Consider the following 21,198-nt stretch of genomic DNA (forward strand, 5'->3'; position numbering starts at 1 on the left):
AATTGTAACACTTATTGTTTGTTTCCACACCACACAAAAAGTTAACTCTCTTGGTTTAGATAAACTGACTGAAAATCAGTGTAGACAAATATACTAGCAATATGTTGTCTTCAGAAGGCATGGTGATTTCTAGTATGATTTAGTATAGAATTCCCCCTTATATTTAAGTTTACCTTACTTAATGGAATGTAAAATCTATTTCACTCAGCAGTTGGCTTAGCATTTTCCTCAGATATGATTAACCTGTTCACATTGAACTACCACTGCCTAACAGGAGTTCTAAACAGAAGAAAATGCATACATTTATCCTAATATATGAAAGGATTTGCATCTATCAATATGATTGATAAGTTTAGTCTGCTCTCAAATGCATTGGGGTGGGCGATTTAGTTTTCCAATTAAACTGTCACTGAAGTTTACTAAATTCATTTACTGTCTTTTTCAGGGCTTATTTCATTACCATCAGTGATGGAATGATGTGATGTATGCTACTTTATACAGGAAACACAGGTTTTTAAACTAAAACTAGTCTTGATGGGTATACATCATTTTTGGAAAAATTACCTTAAAAGTGGTATTTCCTTTTCAGTAGGAAGATTAATGAAAAGCTTGCCTATACTTGCTTGAATTTATTTACATATCTACAGTAGGACCTGATCCTGAAAGGTGCTGAATGCTTCAATTCCCACTGATGTAAAATGGAAACTGAGGTTTCCCAGTACCTTTCACAGTTGGGCCTATACAGTACATATGTACACCTGCTAAAGATTAATTACAGGGCATAAAAATTAATGAAAAACCTGCCTTGTTTAGTTTAAAAAAAGAGTTGCAACTAAAGATAACTGTAGCTGGAAAGGTATACCAAGAATGTACAGTATCATCAGAATTCAATGTTTACTTGGTTTCTAGATGGGGCTAGGATCTGATCCATACTAAAGCAAGAGAATTCCCTCTCCAGTGTCTGATTGAAAATAGAAACTTAAATTGGATACTCATTTAGAGGAGAAAGAATTAGTCCAGAATTTGGTCATAAATTAGAAACTGCGGGCAGAGGGAGGGGGAGAAGAGAAGGTTAACAATATCAGTATTGTTAACTGTCACTCTATAGAAATATGAGGTACTGTACTTTTTTGTTTGTTTGTTTGTTTAAAATCATAGAGTAGGCTAGATTCATTACAGCTAACCAATCAAACACAAATTGCAGGAAATATTGGTAGTGCTAACTTTTCAGTTCTGGGCTTAGAACCTTTGAAAAACATTATTGGGAAGATTTAGACAGACCTATTAGTTTCCATTTAGAAAATTAAAAAAATGTATGCCAAGACAGAAACCATTTACCAACAAGCATTCTATCTGGCATGCTCAGACTTTAATCTTACTATTGCAAAATATGAAGGATACCTATTATGAAAAGATACTGCAATTAAACAAGATGTCCCCTTCAAAGGAGTTGCTGATCCTGCAAGAACTATGGGAAAGCATAACTCCAACATTAATGAAATGGCTGTAAATAATGGGCCTTAGAAGTTACTGGCCTTGTTGAGTTCTCTTCTAATTTTCTCAGGAACAAACTGATCAAGGAAACGTCTGAAGTGAAATGCATCAATAGCAACAATTTCAGTGCAGCGCCTCTGCCATTCATCCCTGCATTGGAAAAAGGAGGACAGCAAAAATTTTGTGTAGTCAATAATATATTGTCTAGAAACAATTCCAAAAATTGAAGTGTGACTCAAAGCTTTATAACTCATTCAGCAGGTTAACACTTTCAGTAGGCTAAGCTACAATTCTGAAACACAAACTTGGCAGAGATAATAGCACCACCTTACCTCACAGTGATGTGAAAATACATGCATTGGGTCTGTGAAGCACTGATATCATGGTGACAAAGGCCATAAAAAGCCCTTTCAATGTGTTTCAGATATTTTTGTACTGAAGACTCATAACTACACCATAGAAGTTATGAGTAAAATGGAATCATAGGTAGCTGTGGCTTTTGGCACCTAACAAGGTAATGCTCAGCAGTGAAACAGTAAATGCTGATAAACTGTCATCAGATTTCAGAGTTAGCACCCTTTCTGAATACATGCAATTTATGCCTCTCAGAACTACTGTTGCAAGCTGTCCAGTCTAAGGAAAACAATACTGTTACAGTTTGCACTTGGTTCCTCTTTGAAAGGTTTTCTTTGGTACCATAACGGCTTTAAATTAATGAATAATTAGTTTATTACCCTAAACTATCCTGTTGCAAAGAACAGATTCTGCAGTAAATTGCCCTGCCATAGAATATATGCACCTTATCTATAACAAAGCACCTACATTCTTTCTAGCAGTTTTAAAAAACCCAATTGGTCAGATCTGTAAAAAAAAAGAAGCTAAAAAGTACCCGAGAGCCGTAGTTCAACATTCATGATAGTTTCCTTACTCTTTTTTTCAGGAATAAAGAATAAACTTTAATATTAAAAATTATCTCAGCTACTCAACAGTGAATGTATTACCTTGGGGTATCATCTTCATGGCTTCTCGCCCATCGGTATGTTTCTGCATAGCCTGTATATTCACTGTATTGCTCAGTACCTGAAATAAATCATTTGTCAATTTGCAGATGTTTCTCTTAATACATCGCCTCCCTCCAAGGAGTCTTCACTCCTCTGAATATATGTGCAACTTATGTTAATACATATGAACATTACGAGGCAAACTAAACCCTATGTAATCAATATGAGTCTCTTTTCCACAGTGGATAGTAAGTGTCCAACACAGGCAATCAAAACTGTAGGTCTTTTTTACCTGTGTCCACAAGTCCTAACATACATTTAACTACCTGAAGTTCTCAACCTCTCCAGTCCAGAGTGAAATTCACCAGGAAAGACACAAGGCTGATGGCTAAGGATGCAGAGGTTTGTGAGTAGCAAGTTAATTTTTGTTGGGGGAGAGGGCGGGGGGAAGTCGACGAGGAGGACAGGGAAGAATGGAAGGACATGAGTTAATCCAACACAGAATTTTTCCAATAAACTATTTTTCCTTCAAGTTTTCACTGATAAATGTCTATTTAACAAAGAGATCAGATGCCTTACCAACAGGGGTTTTTTGTTTGAGACACAAGTAAAGAAAATTAGTTCTTTCATACAAGCAAGAATATTTTCCCAAATTTTAATAATCTGACAATGATTTCTAATCTATATTGTTCAAAGATCAGAAATTCCATGCCAAACATTTCTTAGGAAGGGTTAAGTTATTAGCCCTAGGAGTTGCTCTTTCAACTGGCAATTCAGTTAGGACATTTTTGAAATATCAGGAGTCAGCAAAGTGATGGAAAAGGAGGAAGAAAATCATAATATGGTAAGTTTTTTTTTAATATATATTAAACCATATAGTTAGATATGACAAGGTTTAACATATTAGAACGCATTAATACATAGTTCAACTCCTTAACATGACATGAATTATTAATTTATTTAGACCAGGAGCCACATGGGCAGTAAGTTCACAGGTACATAGATACTGAAACAAGTTGACTTGCATACATATTACAATGACAATAAAATACTCCACTATTCAGAATATAATTACACTGTATTAATCACCATTCACTGAAAGACTGGAATGATACACCTAATGAAGGAAACACAATAAGAGGAGGAAAATGGGATCTTAGAGAGTAGTACGTTTTCACAGGGCAATATAAATTTCTCTGAAAGAAAGTCTAGAAAATACATGAAGGTGTAAAAGCCAGAATGAAGCAGTTACTATTGCTGTGTGCCAAGAGTGGTACAGAGCTGCATCACCCCAACAGGAGCCTTGGGCATCCAGACTGCACACCTTAAAATCAATACATCTGGTCTAGGGCTGTCTTGCACTGGATGTTTGTCATCTTGGACCTCAGAGACCCATGACTGCTACTTCCGCTATACCCTTACCTCAACTTGCACTCTGAGGGCATGTCTTCACTAGCAACATTAAAGTTGCTTGTATAGTTGCGGCATAGCGCTGGAAGACTTTCCCAGCGCTATAAAAAACCCACCTCCATGAGGGGAATGGCTCCCAGCGCTGGTGCACTGTCTACGCTGGCACTTTACAGCACTGAAACTTGCAGCACTCAGGGGTGTGTTTTTTTTTCACACTCCCAAGTGAGGAAGTTGCAGCGCTGTAAAGTGCCAGTGTAGACAAGCCCTGAAGGTCATCAACTGGCAATTCATTTGTGGATTGCTAACTGAGTGTATAATCTGTGTCCCCACAGCTCCAATCAAAAGTCTGACTGCCTGAGATCATGCTCCCCTTCACCTACATCTAAGACTGAAACCTAACTTAAAGTAGAGTTGTTCATTCAAAGTTTCTCACCACAGCTGTTCTTCAAGCATGGGTCGCTACTATTGAGCCAGGATCCAACACAAACCAAGTTCTTTGAGCTCTCTGACTCTTCGGTAAAGGAGGCCAAAATGGCGCACTCACTCTCTCTCTCTCTGCTTGTATCTTCCAAAATTCAATGACCTTGCTTCAGGAGGCAGGAAGGTTTCCTGGAGCTGCAGCTTCCATCCCACACTGAGTGTGTTAAGTGGCCATCCCTCACACTGGTTTGCTGGATGGCTTTATCTACCTTGCACATAAAGGTAATTTCATTGTGTCTTCTTGCTGAGTTTATTTTGGAGACATTTATGCAGGCAGAACCACATTCCTTCGTCTAGGACAGGGTGACTTAAGCCCTGCCTGCCAAACACCCTTTAAGAACATATTTCCAGCACATATTTATAATTTTTCATCCATCACTTGTACTTTCACAACACAATAATATTAATGATCAGCATATTACCAGTTCATATAGGATACTTTACATCACACCTTTTAGATACAGATTATGACAACAACGAGTTAGGGTACACTGGGCTGGTCCGGCCAGCGAAGGCTCACTACTACATACCAGGGAGCCCTTTGCCCTCTGGTATTGGAATGCTATTAAGGTCACAATCAAGCGATTGTTTCCCAACAGCAAGCCTTTGTCATTCAGCGCACAGGATGGATGGTGCTCAATTAATGAGCAGCTATTCAATATTTTATTTTCTCCTCAATGTGTGACCCTCCACCTCATTTACTGCATAGAACTGAAACCCTGCTCTAAAGACAGAATTATAAATGTCCTCATAGGCTTTGCTATGGTACTCATCACTATAGTATCTGAGTGTTTTAGAAACACCACTTTATTTTCACAACATGCCTATGAAGTGAGGGGGTGATACTATCCCCATTTTACAGATGAGGAACTGAGGCACCAAGAGATTCAGGTCAAAAATAGCTACTAATTTTGGATGGATGCCTGATTTGAAACTCCCAGAATCTGATTTTTCAGAGTACTTAGTATTACACAGGACTGTATATGTTCAAACCACATCTCCCATTGACCAAAGTTGCAGCTGTGACCGCTAAGCAATTCTGCAAAGCAGGCCCAGGGTCTCAAGATGGGCACTCAGAAAATGAGGAACACACAATCAGTGACCACCTCTGAAAAGTCTGATTTAAGTGACTTGCTTGGTATCACAGAGGAACTCTAAGGCCAGGTCTACACTCAAAAGTTAAGTCGATCCAGCTTCATCACTCAGGGGTGTGAATAATCCACACCCTTGAGCAACATAGTTAATCCAATATAGTCCCCAGCGTAGACAGTGATAGGTTGACGAAAGAATTCTTCCACTTACCTAGCTATTGACTCTTGGGGAGGTGGATTACCTAGGCTGATGGGAGAATCCCTCTCGTCGCTGTAGTGAGTGTCTACGCTGAAACACTATAGCAGCACAGCTGCAGCTTCTCAAGTGTAGCCAACCCCTGTGGCAGAGGCAGGGTTAGAATCTACTCTCCAGGGCAGCTTTCAACAGTCTTAACCATGAGACCCTCTTTTTTCTCCCTGAAATCCTCTGTCTCATTACTACACACCTTTCAACTTCTGCAACAAACAAGGCAGGGGTCCTCCAGACAACAGCTCCTTCATGACACAACGTTTATTCGCCCCCCCAGTTCCTGTGCACTGAATTTCCCCCAAGCTTGACCCCTTCTGTCCAACTCTAGTCCTATCTCTTTCCCATCCCTAGCTCCTTGTCCAAGTCCCACTATCCTATTCTACCCAGTTCCTATTCCTCAGACTTCTCACAGTCCCAGTCTCCTTGCCCAGCCACTACTAGTCTTCCCCTCTAGGATCCTTTTTCAAGTCCCAGTCTCTTCTCCCCATGACTCCCAATCATTCCCCCTTCCCACATCCTGTCCCAGTCTCCCCACCACCCCAACTCCTTGTCCCCAGTCTCCTTGTCCAGTCCGTACCAGTTCCCACTCTCTTTGGCTCCTTGTCTGATCCATTTTCCTTTACCTGCTAGCTCCTAATCCCAGTCTACTCATCCAATCTCTGTTTCCTTTCCCCATCCAGTCCCTGGCTTCTTGTCTCTCAGTTCCTTTGTCCAGTCAGTCACAGTCCTCCCACACATCCATGCATTTTGTTAGATCTGCCTCTGCCCCCCCCCCCACACCTGCTGAGAGTGTAATTAAACTGTGGTTTGCCAAGGCCTCTGAAATCAGGGTACAGTTTCATAAGCCAAGGAAAAAGAGGGTACGTGAGGTCCCCCAGAATAACGGGGTTACTGTCCCCACCATTTATGACAATGTTATTTGGTGAAAATAGTGTCCCAGACTGTCCATCAACATTTCTCCCAATCGGTGAAAAACTCAGGCATCATGAACGTTTCCAGTGCACCCATGTTGACATTCATAAATCGGCCTCTGTGGTCCACTAGTGCCTGCATAACAATGGAATAGTCCCCTTTCTGGTTTATGTACTGATGTGCTCCTTGACGGGGACAAACAATGGGAACAAATGTCCCATCAATGGCCTCAGCGCAGTTAGGAAACCTAATAGTCTCAAAGCTTCAATTACCTAAGGAATATCTTTAATGCCTGCCACCTTGAGGTAAAACATATGCCTGATTGCCTCAGAAACCACCGCCACCACTTTACCCACAGTCAACTGTCCAACATCAAAATGGTTGGCAACAGACCTATAGCAGTCTGGGGTAGCCAGCTTCCAGACAGTTATAGTGACCCGCTTCTGCACTGGCCAGGGTGACCTCATTCATCTCTTTTTATGCTGGAGGGTTGGGGCAAGCCTCTCACAAATCTCCAAGAATGTTGCTTTCTTCATGTGAAAGTTCTGGACCCACTGCTGGTCATCCCAGGTCTGCATGACAATGTGATCCCTACAGTCTGTGCTTATGGCCCTAGAAGCAGCAGTCTACGTAGGGGGCATCAGCGGCTCTGCCAAGTGTATTGAACAGCATAAGGGAGTAAGAGTCTGCCATGCCAGGGTACTCCCCCTCCTCCATCATGGAATCAATCAGGTACCTTTGGTGGGTCAGAAAATGCTGTCCACAGTGCCTCATGGAACCTTTGCCCATTTCCTGACATGAGTGAAAGCGCAAGCAAGAGAAGTTCTTCAAAAGGCACCTCCTGCACGTTACTGGCTCTTAAGCTGAGAGTACACAGACCAAAATCACTCCTCGGTTGGCTGTGTTGGCAGGCTGGGTCAAACATTCTGTAACATGCAGGGTGGGCAGTAAAGTTTTCCCATAACGCATCATGGTGAAAGGGCTAGAGAGGCCACAATTCAGGAGGATACTAGGAACTCTGGGATAAGTTTGGTTTGACTCAGGTGTGTGTACTGTAGTGTGGAAGCCAGAGGCCCAGGTTCCAGTCTGGGACAGAAAGTCTTAAGTCAGGTTTAAGAATCAGTGTAGATGCTCAGGCCCAGGAGTTTCTCCCACAGGTCAGCTGACTCAAGTCCCATTAACCCTAGGCTTACACTGAAGTATAGACATATATTAAGAGTGCGATTACCATTAAAAATGCTAAGAATCACAAATGCAAGTGAATCTGGCACACATAGTGCATTCAGTCATTCATATACACACAAATGCACACAGAAAAGATATAGCTGTGTACAGTTTATAAAGTATTAAATACAAAAGACAAACCTTATTTTGAAACATACAGCCTATCAGCTTTCAATACAGGCTATTCTTGACTTACTTAAAATTCATATTTATTGATATGCCTGGGGAAAATGTCTGCACAAACAACAAGAAAAGCAAATAAGAGCTGACAGTTCTCTATCAGGACAGCCTAGGAAACCTTCAACTTTGAGAAGAAAACGTTCCCTTCGGGTATAGCAGTTAGAAGGAAAGCACTGGGTTATCAGGAAGGAGAAACTATATCATATCAGGATAGTTTAATGAGTGTAGAAGTATTAGTTTTGTTTTTAAAGGGTCATTTTCATTTGCTTTTTATGAAAATGCAACTTCTGATGACCAAAGTATGAAGAGATGGATTAATCATCAAGAGGCTCACAGAAATCACACAAAATTTAAACTCATGTCCCAGAAACCCAGCATTAATGAAAACCATTGATTTTCATAAATGAAACTCTGGAAAGATATCAGATAAAAATTATTACTTGACAGGCAGCAGTCTTGCCTGTGACTCACAGGCTTACAAGCTGAGGTTGGAAAAAGAATCAGCTCTGCAAACATTTCTTGAGAATTTCAGAGGCTCCTTTATCTTCTGCCCTATTTTTTGGGATAAATTCATTAGCATTTCCAACATCTGAATTAAAATGAAAGTATACACATAGCATACTGCAGAACACTAGGAAAAACAATAAGTCGAGAAATGTAGGAGGATAATTTGCCATTTACAAAACAGAACACAACCAAGAAAACGAGAGCAAAGAAACAAACAAAACATATCGGTGGAGTGCCAAGGTTTAGAGCACAAGCTACAAAATAAGATGAGGGTGGTGCTTATAAAAGGAGAAAAAACAAATACAATAAAGTAGCATAGAATATATCTTCTTTAGCACTTCTATGAATTACAAAAGGTCGAGGAAAACTATGTTTGCCATATGCTAGAGCCTCTAAAAAGAATTGTGTATGTTACTAGAAACAACGTAAGGACTCAGGATCTTACTATGCTTAAGATCTAGCATTGTAAATTAAATTACTTAGCTATAGGGGAGGAGGAAAAGGGCACTGCCCCACCTATTTTTCCCCTAGTGTCTGCATGGAAGAAGATAGAACATCATACCCTCTGAGGGAGGAAGGTTAATACCACTGGAATCCAGTGAAGCAGCAGAATAAGCAACTGTGTTTTTACTTTGGTTGAACATACTTGGTCTGAAATGGTAAAAAGGTTGAATTTAGAGTATCAGGACTTGTTCACAACCTGAGTAGAAATCACAGTCTGTCAGCAGCAATCGTGATATATAATCTAAACAAGAAAATACAGTAGAAATATCACTGGAATCTCTAGCATTCCCTCTAACATTTCTGTAGGCAGACAATTCTCTGTGTGTTGAACTACTTTGTTTGCATGACCAGTTTCATATTCATTACAGTGATGATCTCAACCAGATGTTGCACAATCAGAACAAATTTAATTTCTTTCCAATTTCTCAGACTCTTCTGCAAATTTGAGTAGCATAGTTACATCCATTAGGCCACTGCATCAAGATGCATCATAGAAAGAATGTAATTTATCAGGAAGATAGTGGCATACAGTGCAGACATGCCTAAGAACCAAGATGGAAGAAAGCCAGAGATCAAATAAGGATGATGAAATGGCCATTTCCATTAAGGGAGCAAAACATCACATCACAGATATTAATTAGAAGGCACTATAATAAAGTAAAGTGGATTGAAAAAAAAAATTGGGAGAATACTGGCTGAATGAAAAAGTCACGCTTGTTTGACCCTCGCAACAAATACTTGCATTTTTGAAGGTGACTGGCTAGCTGCCCCAAAATCTTTGTTTACTGTATCCAGAGATATAGACTTCTCTTGGGAGGACTCCTTCTTTACAGTCTCTTTTAATAATCTTAACTTGGAAAAGCTAACCCTTTCCAGAGGGGAAGTAATTCAGTGCTTTAATCTTGTTAGGGCCTAACACAAGGCATTTGACTGAGAACCTGAAACTCATATCATCTTACACCAAATGTGTTATGGCACATGAACTATATTCCTGAAGATATTTGCCTATTGATACAACTATATACAAGATAATCAAATTTAAAATGAGTAACAAAACAAAGCTTCAGAGTACAACAGAACCTGAAAAATGGATATTGTACTAAACTATCTTTTGTATGAGTACATTCTTTCATTAAGTACTCTTTCAGAGGGTTTTATCATGTATGTGTTTAAATGTATTTATAAACTTGTAAAAAAATTTTATCACTGTTTAACCTCTGATCTGAATTAAAATTAAAGGGAAGCTGGGTTCCATTAAAATCTAGATCCCTCACACCAATTTTAATTTCAAAGAGACTCTTCCTTCCTTCCCCATCTCCAGATCCTCCCCAGACTCATCTTCTACTCCTAAACTCTCAGTCTACCATTCCAGTGATACAGTTCACTCAAGCCGTCAGTTGAGCACATCATCATTGCAGGAAACTCTACATAGCTCAAAGCCACAGCTCAGCCTCCCTTCAACTCAGTCGGGCTCAGAAGCCTGATTTAATCCATCCTGGTTTGGTGCTAGAAACTGTATTAACATGAGTAACAGTAAATTCCAAATTCTAAAAGATGTAACAGATTGCACATTTCTGTAAACAGTCTCAAAACAACATATTCCAGGCACTATGCAGACCCTGAGCATATTCTGTCTAAATAACTTGCAAAATCAACAGTCTGAGAGGGACTTCTTGGATTGCCTTGTCTTGCTCTGCTCTTTGTGTTGATTGATTTTTTTTTCTTTTTATGGTGACTATAAGCCAGTTTCTTTCTTCAGACTGAGTTTTCAATCTCCCACTTTAATCAGGTTAAATGTAGCTGATTCCAGGAAGAATTTGGAAAACTGTTTTTTGACAAAATAGAAGTATCTGCTAATGGTGACTGATTGTGGCTTTTACTTACTGACTTTTCTTTGCAGTGCTCTTTAGTTAAATCTTAAATAGCCGTGGAGACTGTTTAGGAGTCTCCAGAGACCTGTGTGTAATAAATGAGTTTTATTTCTCGTCAGCCTGCTGTTGGCCACTTTTTTAGTAGCTCATTCACAAAAATATTCTATGCTGTATACTGGCCTTTTTCTCTGGAAATGGACAATTTGGCTTTTTTTTTTTTTTTTTTTTAAAAACACATGCACTGTTATATCATTTTTAAACTTCAACTTGATATATAAACCTAACTGAAATATTTTCATATCCACATTCAAACTTTAAAAAAAATATTAAAAACATTGAAAACTATTAGTTCATTTTGTTTCCACTGCTCTTTGTCTCATACAGTAACAGATGAAGAAATATGAGATTAAGCCACAGAAAAAGAAATAGTAGTAGGGAAAAATATTGCAGGTTGTAAATAGCTTGGTCTTTGCTACCAGTAATAATAAAGCTCCATTATATTTAGTCCATGTCTAAGGCCTGGTCCACCTCTCTGTGAAGTCAATGGGAGCTGTTCCACAGACTTCAGTAAGAGCTGAGACCCTAAATTAATAATTTAAGTATAAATATTCGCCTTTTATCTCTGATATCTTGGCCAATACAAATTTGGGAAACTATATTCCTGTACAGTTTTAGATCTATTTATGTATTCATATTGTGTTCTTCACAGGTATATTTAATCCAGAAAAAAAACAGTTAACTCTTGAAGTCCTTTCTTAAATTGTTGCATACATTGCTGTGTGCTACTAAAAACAACTCTGCAAACATTAAAACAGTGGAATTTTCCAGCCCAGATGTAGCACCACTTCAAAACAACAGATGAAGTGAGTGGAGTGTTTTTAAAGACAGTGAAGTGCTTTGAACTCCCTTCAGGATGAATGTCACAATTTCACTAAAAATATAAAGGCTTAATATGCAAAACACACAAGTTGTTAACAATCTCCATATCAGTTAATCTATGCATCTCCTAGATATGCTAATAATGCAACCATCCTGATAAGAGCCACTTTCTATTCTTGACCACAATACTAACATAACCAAAAAAGAGACTACCTCCAAAAGAAGCCATGCCAGGTTTTACACTGGGCTCGTGATTTACTAAAATGGAACTTTGTGAGCATAGTGAATATTCTGTACATAACTGTGCATGGTAGACATCTCCAATACACTTCATAACTACTATCTTCAATATCAAATCTTAGTATTTTAGTTCAAGAAACACGCAAACTGAGACATTATGTAGACTGAGTATTAATGTAGGTATTATAGCCAAGTTACAGCAGACCCTAAGTGGAATTTACAATCAGACCATTAGACTCAAAAGAGGTTTGTTCTTTACTATAAAGCCTGTTCCTGAGTTATCTGAAGTCAGTAGGATTTTTAACAAACTCTCACTGGAACATAATTCGGCCATTAATCTCTTATGACAATAATTACTCATTTAAGAATGGTCTACAAAGAGAAATATCAACAAACAGCATTGCAGTGAGTGTAAAGACTAGGAGATAGGTGCACAGGACACTTTTTAAATTTGTGATCTAAAAGAAAAATGGCATGAATAAATCAGGGTATGTATATGACTGTTGACAGTGCCTGAACTTCTGTGATGTTGGAGATGTCAAATGAAACCTCTTGGCATCGCACTGATTCCATATATAATAGGAAGATAAGTATTTGAAATGTTCTGCACAGAGTTAACAAAGACTAACCTGTGATTATAAGACATTCATTGTGGTCCAGGACTTCAGTGATGAGCCGAGATACTATCAGCTCTGGATTGATTAAAAAACGAATTTCTTCTTGTACCAGTCCTGCACCAGTGACACCACCTCCAACGAAACGATTTGCAAAATCAACCTAGTAGAAAAAATGTCCTAGATGATTACAGAATAGGCAAACATCTTTACATCCTTTCTTTAATAAGGTAAATAAATGCTACGTGAGATTCATCTTTCTGTTCAGCCTTTGTTTTGTTTGCCCACTTGCATTTAGAAATGCAACTAGCAGGACTGACCCACCTTGCCCTCACTGCATATTAAGTGGTGGGGACCTTTGTCTGGCTTGACAAAGAAGGTGAGTTGCCCCTGTTTAATTGCAAAGGTGGCTTGTCTAGCAGGCTGATAGGAAAGAGGTTGTTGCGCCCTGTCCCATGGTTACCTTCTCCACCTAAGCAGCAAAAAGCAGGTAGTGGATCATGTGGGGTGGTGGTTTATTATTTGACAAAATGTTCTCAGCCCAAGATCATTAGAAGGAACACTTTCTTTCCAAACATTTATTGGAGTAAAATATAGTAGTTGTTTCCATTTTTACATCCCTTTACAATTTTCCCATTCTATATTTTATAGGAGTTAGAAAAATTACACATTATTAAACATTTGGCCATAAGCTGCATGTCCTAAACCATTTATAGATTGGTAATGCAACTCTACCAGCAGTTTTCTACCTAGTGAGATTCACTGTGAACTATGGCTGAGGACACCTGAATGGGATGAGACTTCTTGTTCAAAATAGACTGACACACTGTTTAAAATAGATAAGCTTTAAACTCTTGGTTTTTTGCAGGAATAGCATGTATTTCACTTTAAAAAAGCCTCCATTCACAGAGATAAAGGTGGTGGACTAACACCTGTATGTTAATCATGAGGTAGACTGTAAAGAAATTAAAAGTGATGGGATGTATAAAATAGAATCTATTTGGGTCAAAAGCCCTTCAGTGGAAAAAGTTACCAGAGGTTCCTCTAGGTTAGTGCTTGGGGTATGCTATAGACTTCCCAGGATCTGATGTAGATATGGATAGAGACATCTTTAATATTTTTAATGAAATAAATATTACTGGCAATTGTGTGATTATGAAAGACTTTAATTTCCCAGAGATAGCCTGGAGAACAAGTGCTACTAATAATGGTAGCGTCCAGATTCTCCTGGATGCGACAGCTGACAGATTTTTCCACCAAATAGTCAAACAAACAAACAAAAAGGTGATGTCATTTTAGATTTAGTATTGGTGAGTAGTGAGGATCTCACAGAAGAACTGGTTGTAAGGGACAACCTTAGTTCGAGTGATCATGAGCTAATTCAGTTTAAACTAAATGGAAAGAAACAAAAACAGATCTACAACTAGGGTCCTTAATTTCAAAAGGGCAAACTTTCAAAAATTAAGGGAATTAGTTAGGGAAGTGGACTGGACTGAAGAACTCATGGACCTGAATGTGGAAGAGTCTTGGAATTACTTTAAGTCAAAGTTGCAGAAGCTATCTGAAGCCTACATCCCAAGCAAGTGGAAAAATTTCATAGGGAAGGGTTGCAGACCAAACTGGATGAGCAAGCATCTCAAACAGGTTACTAAGAGAAAGCAGAAAGCCAAAAGCCAATATGGAATGGAATATGGGATAGATCAGAAAGGAAAGCTACCTTTTGGAGGTCAGAAAGTGTAGGGATAAAGTGAGAACTGCCAAAAGCCTAGCAGAGTTAGACCTTACAAAGGAAATTAAAACCCATAGTAAGGCTCTTCAGCCGTATAAATAAAAAGAAAACAAGGAAAGAAGTGGGACCGCTAAGCATTGAGGATACTCAGGGTTTAACTGATTGCCATATTTGGGGTCGGGCAGGAATTTTCCTCCAGGGCAGATTGGCAGAGGCCTTGGGGGTTTTTCGTCTTTCTCTGCAGCGTGGGGCACGAGTCACTTGCTGGAGGATTCTCTGCACCTTGAAGTCTTTAAACCATGAGTTGAGGACTTCAATAGCTCAGACATAGGTCAGGGGGTTGGTTCAGGAGTGGATGGGTGAGATTCTGTGGCCTGCGTTGTGCAGGAGGTCAGACTAGACAATCATAATGGTCCCTTCCGACCTTAAAGTCTATGTGGATGGAGTGGAGATTAAAGATGATCTAAACAAGGTCCAACACTTTGCCTCAGTTTTTAATAAGGATAATGAGGAGTTTAGGGGTAGTAGCAGTGTGGCTAATAGAAATGTTGATTTGGAAGAAGAACTTATCACATCTGAGGGAGAAGTCAAACTCAAACAGTTTAATGGGACCAAACAGGAGGGCCCAGATAATCTCCATCCAAGAATATTAAAGGAACTGGCACATGAAATTGCAAGCTCAATTGCAAGGATTTTTAATGAATACCCTACTAATGGAGAATTGGTAATATAGTACCTATTTTTAAGAAAGGGAAAAACAGTGATCCGGGAAACTACAGGCTTGTTAGTTTGACCTCAGTTGTATGCAAGGTCTTGGAACAAATTTTGAAAGAGAAAGCAGTTAAGGACATAGAGATAAACAGTAATTGGGATACAATACAACATGATTTTACAAAAGGTAGTTTGTGCAAGACCAATCTGATCTCTTTTTTTAAGAAGATAACTGATTTTTTAGACAAAGGAAATGCAGTAGATCTAATCTACTTGGATTTCATTAAGGCATTTGATACAGTTCCACATGGGAACTGATTAGTTAAATTAGATAAAATGGGGATTAATATGAGAACTGAAGGTGGATAAGGAACTGGTTAAAAGGGAGACTAGCATGGGTCATACTGAAAGGTGAACTGTCTGAGAGGGGGTTACTAGTGGAATTCCTCAGGGATCGGTCTTGGGATCAATCTTCTTTAACATTTTCATTAATGACTTTGGCGCAAAAAGTGGGAATGTGATAATAAAATTTGCAGACAACAAAAAGTTGGGAGGTACTGCTGATATAAGATGAGACTCATGGAGCTTGACTTGGTTCGCCTAACCAAGAGAAGGCTGAGGAGCGTATGATTGCTCTCTATAAATACATTGGGGGATAAATACTGGGGAGGCGAGGAGTTATTTAATGCCCAATGTGGACACAAGAACAAATGAATACAAACTGGCAATCAACAAGTTTAGGCTTGAAATTAGATAAAGGTTTCTAACCATCAGAGGAGTGAAGTTCTGGAACAGCCTTCCAAGGGGAGCAGTAGGGGCAAAAAACCTAAGTGGCTTCAAGACTGAGCTTGATAAATTTATGGAGGGGATGGTATGATGAGACTGCCTACAATGACATGTGACCCATCTGCAACTGCCAGTAGCAAATATCCCCGAAGGCCAGAGATGGGACACTAGATGGGGAAGGCTCTGAGTTATTATACAGAATTCTATCCCAGGTGTCTGGCTGGTTGGTCTTGCCACTATTTGGGGTCAGGAAGGAATTTTCCCACAGGTCATATGGGCAGAGACCCTGGGGATTTTTCACCTTCCTCTGCAGGATGGGGCACGGGTCGCTTGCAGGTTTAAACGAGAGCAAATGGTGGGTTCTCTGTAATTTGAAGTCTTTAAATCATTATTTGAGGACTTCAGTAACTCAGCCACAGGTTATGAATCTATTACAGGTGTGGGTGGGTGAAGTTCTGTGGCCTGCAGTGTCCGTCCTGGCCTTAAAGTCTGAATCTACATTATAAATTAGTGACCAGCATACTTATTTATTTTAAAAGGATGCTATTCCATCCTAATCTTTCAAATGCTATTGTATTTTTCCACATCTCTCTTAAGATAACTGAATTCATAATAGATAATAAGAGTTGAACCAAAATAAGAGGGTGGCAGAATAAACAAACCCCCTTGGACCACAAACTTGTATGAAGTGTCAAGTCTAAAAAGATTTTTAATCTTAGTGGCAAGGCCCTGAAACAACTAGCCAAAATAACAACAAATTCCCACTGAAACTTGTGATGAAAATGTTGATAGACATTTAGTAGTTGAGGTGTTGCTAAAAGTGACTGTGGTATATAAAACTCAGATGAAAATTCTCCAAAATATTTTGTCAGAGTTCTTAATCCAAGCAGAGGGATTACGTGCTCTGTTTATTCAGATTTAAAAAGCTAAAGAGCTAGAAAAATGGAATATCATCATCCCTCAGGGTATATTTGTTTTAGCTGAGTTTAATGTAAATTTATACAACACATAAAAGGCATTATAAAAGTATCAGCATAATTTCCTCCTCCCTGCTGGGGTTACAGGATGGGTGGCTAAGGAGAAGAAAGAAAAATTAATATTTCTGTGTAGTTTTTAAGTTCATCATCTCCATGCAAATTCTGGCTGCTTGGATTTAATGAAGCTATGAAGGGCTTCAAGGAGAAGAATTTTCTTCCTGTTACAATATCAGCAATCTACTTGTGGTGATGCTCTCACTTGAGACATCGGATATGCCATGCTTGGTCACATCATTGGGTCCAGTATCATGTGTCTCCTTGTGGCTAATATTGGACCAGCACTAATGCCTACTGGGTATCAACTACAATATTTTAGAGCTGCCTGGAATAACTGGTTAATTTACTATTATTATTGATAATTTGAAGAATAATAGTATTATGTGTATACTGTGGTAGCACCCAAAGACCCCCAGTGAGGATCAGGGATCAATTGTCCTAGCTGCTGTACAAACAAAAAGGTAGAACATGGTCTCTCCCTACTCTGAAGGGCCTAACAGGGCCTATATTTAAATTCAAGACAAGACACAAAAAATAGGAGAGAGGTGAGGAGAGATAAGGGTAACACTAATAAGTTCATATGGTTACACAGGGAATTTGTAGAAGTATAAATGTTTGGGAACCATCCTGTTGTGCATTTGTTAACCTATCAAACCATTATCTTCTGTGTACTCTTAATATTTGCTGTCCCACAGAAAGAGTAAACCGGGGCACATTCCTTTTTATATTTATATGTTTCATCTCCTCACTTCTACTTTGCATTACTGGTTCCTGTTTAATATTTATATACATATATATACACACAAGATTTTATATGTATTAAACAATGTGTACACACACACGCTGGCTATTAGCCAGGATGGTCAGGGATGGTGTTCCTAACTTCTGTTTGTCACAAGCTGGGAAAGGGCGACAAGGGATGGATCACTTGATGATTACCTGTTCTGTTCATTGCCCCTGGGATACCTGGCACTGGCCACTGTCGGAAGACAGGATACTGGGCTAGATGGACCTTTGGTCTGACCCAGTATGGCCGTTATGTTCTTACACAATTTTCATAATGCTCTCAGACAACACATATAATGATGCAAGCCTCCTTCCTCCTGGGAGGCCATTGGGGCCCGAAGGGTTTCCTGAACTCCGCAGGAATGGATCACTGCGGGTGTAAGGTGTGAATTGGCATGGAACAGCTGACATCCCTGGAGCCTCTGAGGCAATAAAGGCACCACCTCCCTAGCGCAGCTCCACAGGCAGGACAGACTTTCCAGACTCCATCTGGCCACTAGTGCTGATAAACAGGAGATGCTAGGGTCTTTTTAAAGGGTCACTCCCCATGGAAAATTCTGTGGAGGACTCCAAATCACATGGAGCTCCCCCCTTAACAAACACATTCCCAGATGTAATCCAGCAACCTTGTAGTTCCAGCTACAGACTTTATGAATCTATTTCTCCCTCAGGCAAGGAATGCATTTCCCCTTTTCAACTGGGATTGCAAGAACCAAAAGCAACTTCAAATGACAGGATAATATAAGTTCATAAAAGGGATAGAACTCAAAGTTTTATACTAAACTCTAAAAGCTAAACTTGTCACCGTTCAAACAAACTAAATATTTCTTTATGGAAATGGAGGAGACATTCTCCTTATCAATCAGTTTTAGCTGACAGCTCTCAGACCAAAACAATTGTGCTGGCAGCAGAAAGAGCCTTTTGACTAATGAACTGGTCACCAGATGGGGCACAGCAACAGCTTTTAAAAAAAACTGAAAACTGTGACATCCTATCAAGCTCATACCCTGGAAACTCCTCTCCTGACAATCTCCAATCCATGTCTGAACTGAAGGACCTGAAGCTGTCCAGGTCTTGTGATTTTCTGTCAAAAGGTTTTGGAAACAGGGACACGTATGAAAAACAAGATGAGCTGGAGAATGTTGACACTACTAAGGCTTTCAGAATGATCAGTTTTGTTGTTTCTTTTATCTGGTATAATGTCACTACTTTAAAAAACAAAACAAAAAACAAGGAGGTATATGAATAACTGTGCTCAACTGCCCATTCATCAATAATGTGCCAAAAGCACAACATAAAGCCCTATTTTTATTAGACACTTACCTGTAGCATACCACGTCCATTGCTTTCTATAGTGCCCTCATATGTGACATACAATCTAGTCAGTTTTTTATGAGATCTATAATTTTAAAAATATAGATAGATACAGTGTTACCTTACAGAGAATCAATTAACTACATCACCAAATGTAAAAGTCTCCATTATAAAAATCTGCAAAAAAATAAATTAACAAAATTATGTTTTCAGTTACAGAGTAACTCCATTGACTTCAATGAAAAGCTGTGTTTGCTTTCCAAAGGAATACTCCAGATATACAACTAAGACCAGTATAACTTCGACAGAATTTGGTACAATGTGACAAAGGTCAGATATAAGTTAGGGAAGTAGGAGGTGAAGAAAACGAATACTTTGCATTTACATAGTACTTTCCATCCAATGATCTCCGCTCCCTATAAACACATCAGTCAATCCTCACTACCACTTGGTGAATTGGGTTTTATTATTCTCATTTTATAGATGGTGAAACAGAAGTTAGGTTTCTTGCCCAAGGCCACAGAACAAGAGAACAGCAGATCTGGGCCTAGAATTCTGATACTCCTGGATGTGGCTGAGTGTAGGGGCACCATCTGCGCCCCTGTACACAAAGGATTAACTATAGCTTCCCTTTTCTTTTCTGTTACACAGCAACTCAGGCGAAGAACTATACGCAGGAATGCTGGAAAGACAAAAGAGAGGAATGTCTGTTGGAAGGCAGGAGTCCACACTCAGGTACTGAGGCTATAGCTACACTAGAGAGCTTATAGCAGCTGCAATAAACAATCTCTGTAACCGCTCTAAGGTAATGGGAGAGAGCTCTTCCATTAGCTTAATTACTCCAGTCTCCATGAGTGGCAATAGTTAGGTCAGTGGGAGAGCTTCTCCCACAGACATAGCACTGTCCACACCAGCACTTAAATCGGCATAAATTATGTCACTTGGTATGTGTGTGTGGCTAATTCACACCCCTGAGCAACATAATTTATGTCAATTTAAGCTGTAGTATAGCCATACCCTGAGTGAACCCCACCTTGGGGGATCTTTATGTTGTTGCTTTATGCTTATGGTAAATTATTTTGATCTATGCTGATAAAGATTTGCTGCTGTTGAAAAATCCTGTTGCTTGCTGCCATTTTATTTCTGCTGAACTACACCCTCCAGCCCACAACTACTCTTTGGGTTTTCACAAAATTGGCCTTATTTTGATCAGAATGATCATTTTTGATCATTAATTTCTATCCAGAATTGTAAAATTAAAATAACTTAATTTTATGGGTTGATTACCAGTGTTATGGACAGAATATTCTAATCTACCATATACTTTCATTAATAATGGAATTAAATCTTTTGACTTACTGCCTTTATTTCCTCCAGAAAGAACAATTACTTCCACACTTTGTAAAAAAGAAAGTCACTGACATATTTAACAATAATACAGTTGAAATTAAAAAAAGAAAAAAGAAAAAGAAAAAAAAGAGGTTTAAATTAAGCTGTATTAGTTACAATCATCCATTAATAGATTTACAGGGGACATAAATCTGCCCTCTACTTGAGCAGGATATTAAACAAAATATTATGTGCGAGAAGCTAGTACATAGACTGAAATACATTCATATCAGTGATGGCTTAGATTCCTGACTTCAGCAAACAAGAAATAAAATGATGTTTCACCTTTCTGTTTAAAAAGAAAAAAACATTTGCCACTCAGCTCCCATTGAGGTTAAAGTGAAACATGTCTATATCCTCAATCACCAATTTAAAAACCTTTAATAGCATACAATTACATATTTCATACCCCTAAATAGTAGTTACACAGATAGAGCAAAGAAGCACTATGTTAATATGACAAAATCATCTGACAGAAGATTTGGTCAGATTTTGAAAAATAATTTGGGGTCAAATCCTCATCTGAGTACACTGGCAAAGCACTAGGGAAGTCAATGGAGATAAACTGATTTACACCAGCTGAAGATCTGGCCCTTGACATATACAATTGCAAGGGTGTGCAGTTTCCTGGAAGACTGGGGAACCATGTGTACTCTGTTATTACTAAAGATGCATGAATTTATGTACTCCGAGACTTACAGTAACAGATTTTTAAAAAAATGTTTTGGACCCCAAAATGACAGCATCTTTTCTGCTCAGCACAGATATATCTGTTTACTTCTGCAATTCAAG

The 21,198-nt window shown here is 39.0% G+C and overlaps 1 protein-coding gene across 11 annotated transcripts in view; it reads right to left on the bottom strand.

Moving 5' to 3' along the window:
• PARG (poly(ADP-ribose) glycohydrolase) overlaps positions 1-21,198 on the bottom strand; it is a 124,630-nt gene that overhangs the window by 16,540 nt on the left and 86,892 nt on the right. For 10 of the 11 annotated variants that reach the window (XM_038408842.2, XM_043518908.1, XM_038408840.2 and 7 more), the window contains 4 exons: positions 19,027-19,102; positions 12,673-12,820; positions 2,496-2,574; positions 1,536-1,644 (listed from right to left, as the gene is read on the bottom strand). In XM_038408842.2, the coding sequence (XP_038264770.1) occupies positions 1,536-1,644; positions 2,496-2,574; positions 12,673-12,820; positions 19,027-19,102 (412 nt within the window). The remainder of the gene's footprint in view (positions 1-1,535; positions 1,645-2,495; positions 2,575-12,672; positions 12,821-19,026; positions 19,103-21,198) is intronic. The other variant, XM_043518911.1, reaches the window with a different exon arrangement.

The sequence above is a fragment of the Dermochelys coriacea genome, chromosome 7 (genome assembly GCF_009764565.3).
Source record: "Dermochelys coriacea isolate rDerCor1 chromosome 7, rDerCor1.pri.v4, whole genome shotgun sequence".
Lineage (NCBI taxonomy): Eukaryota > Metazoa > Chordata > Testudines > Dermochelyidae > Dermochelys > Dermochelys coriacea.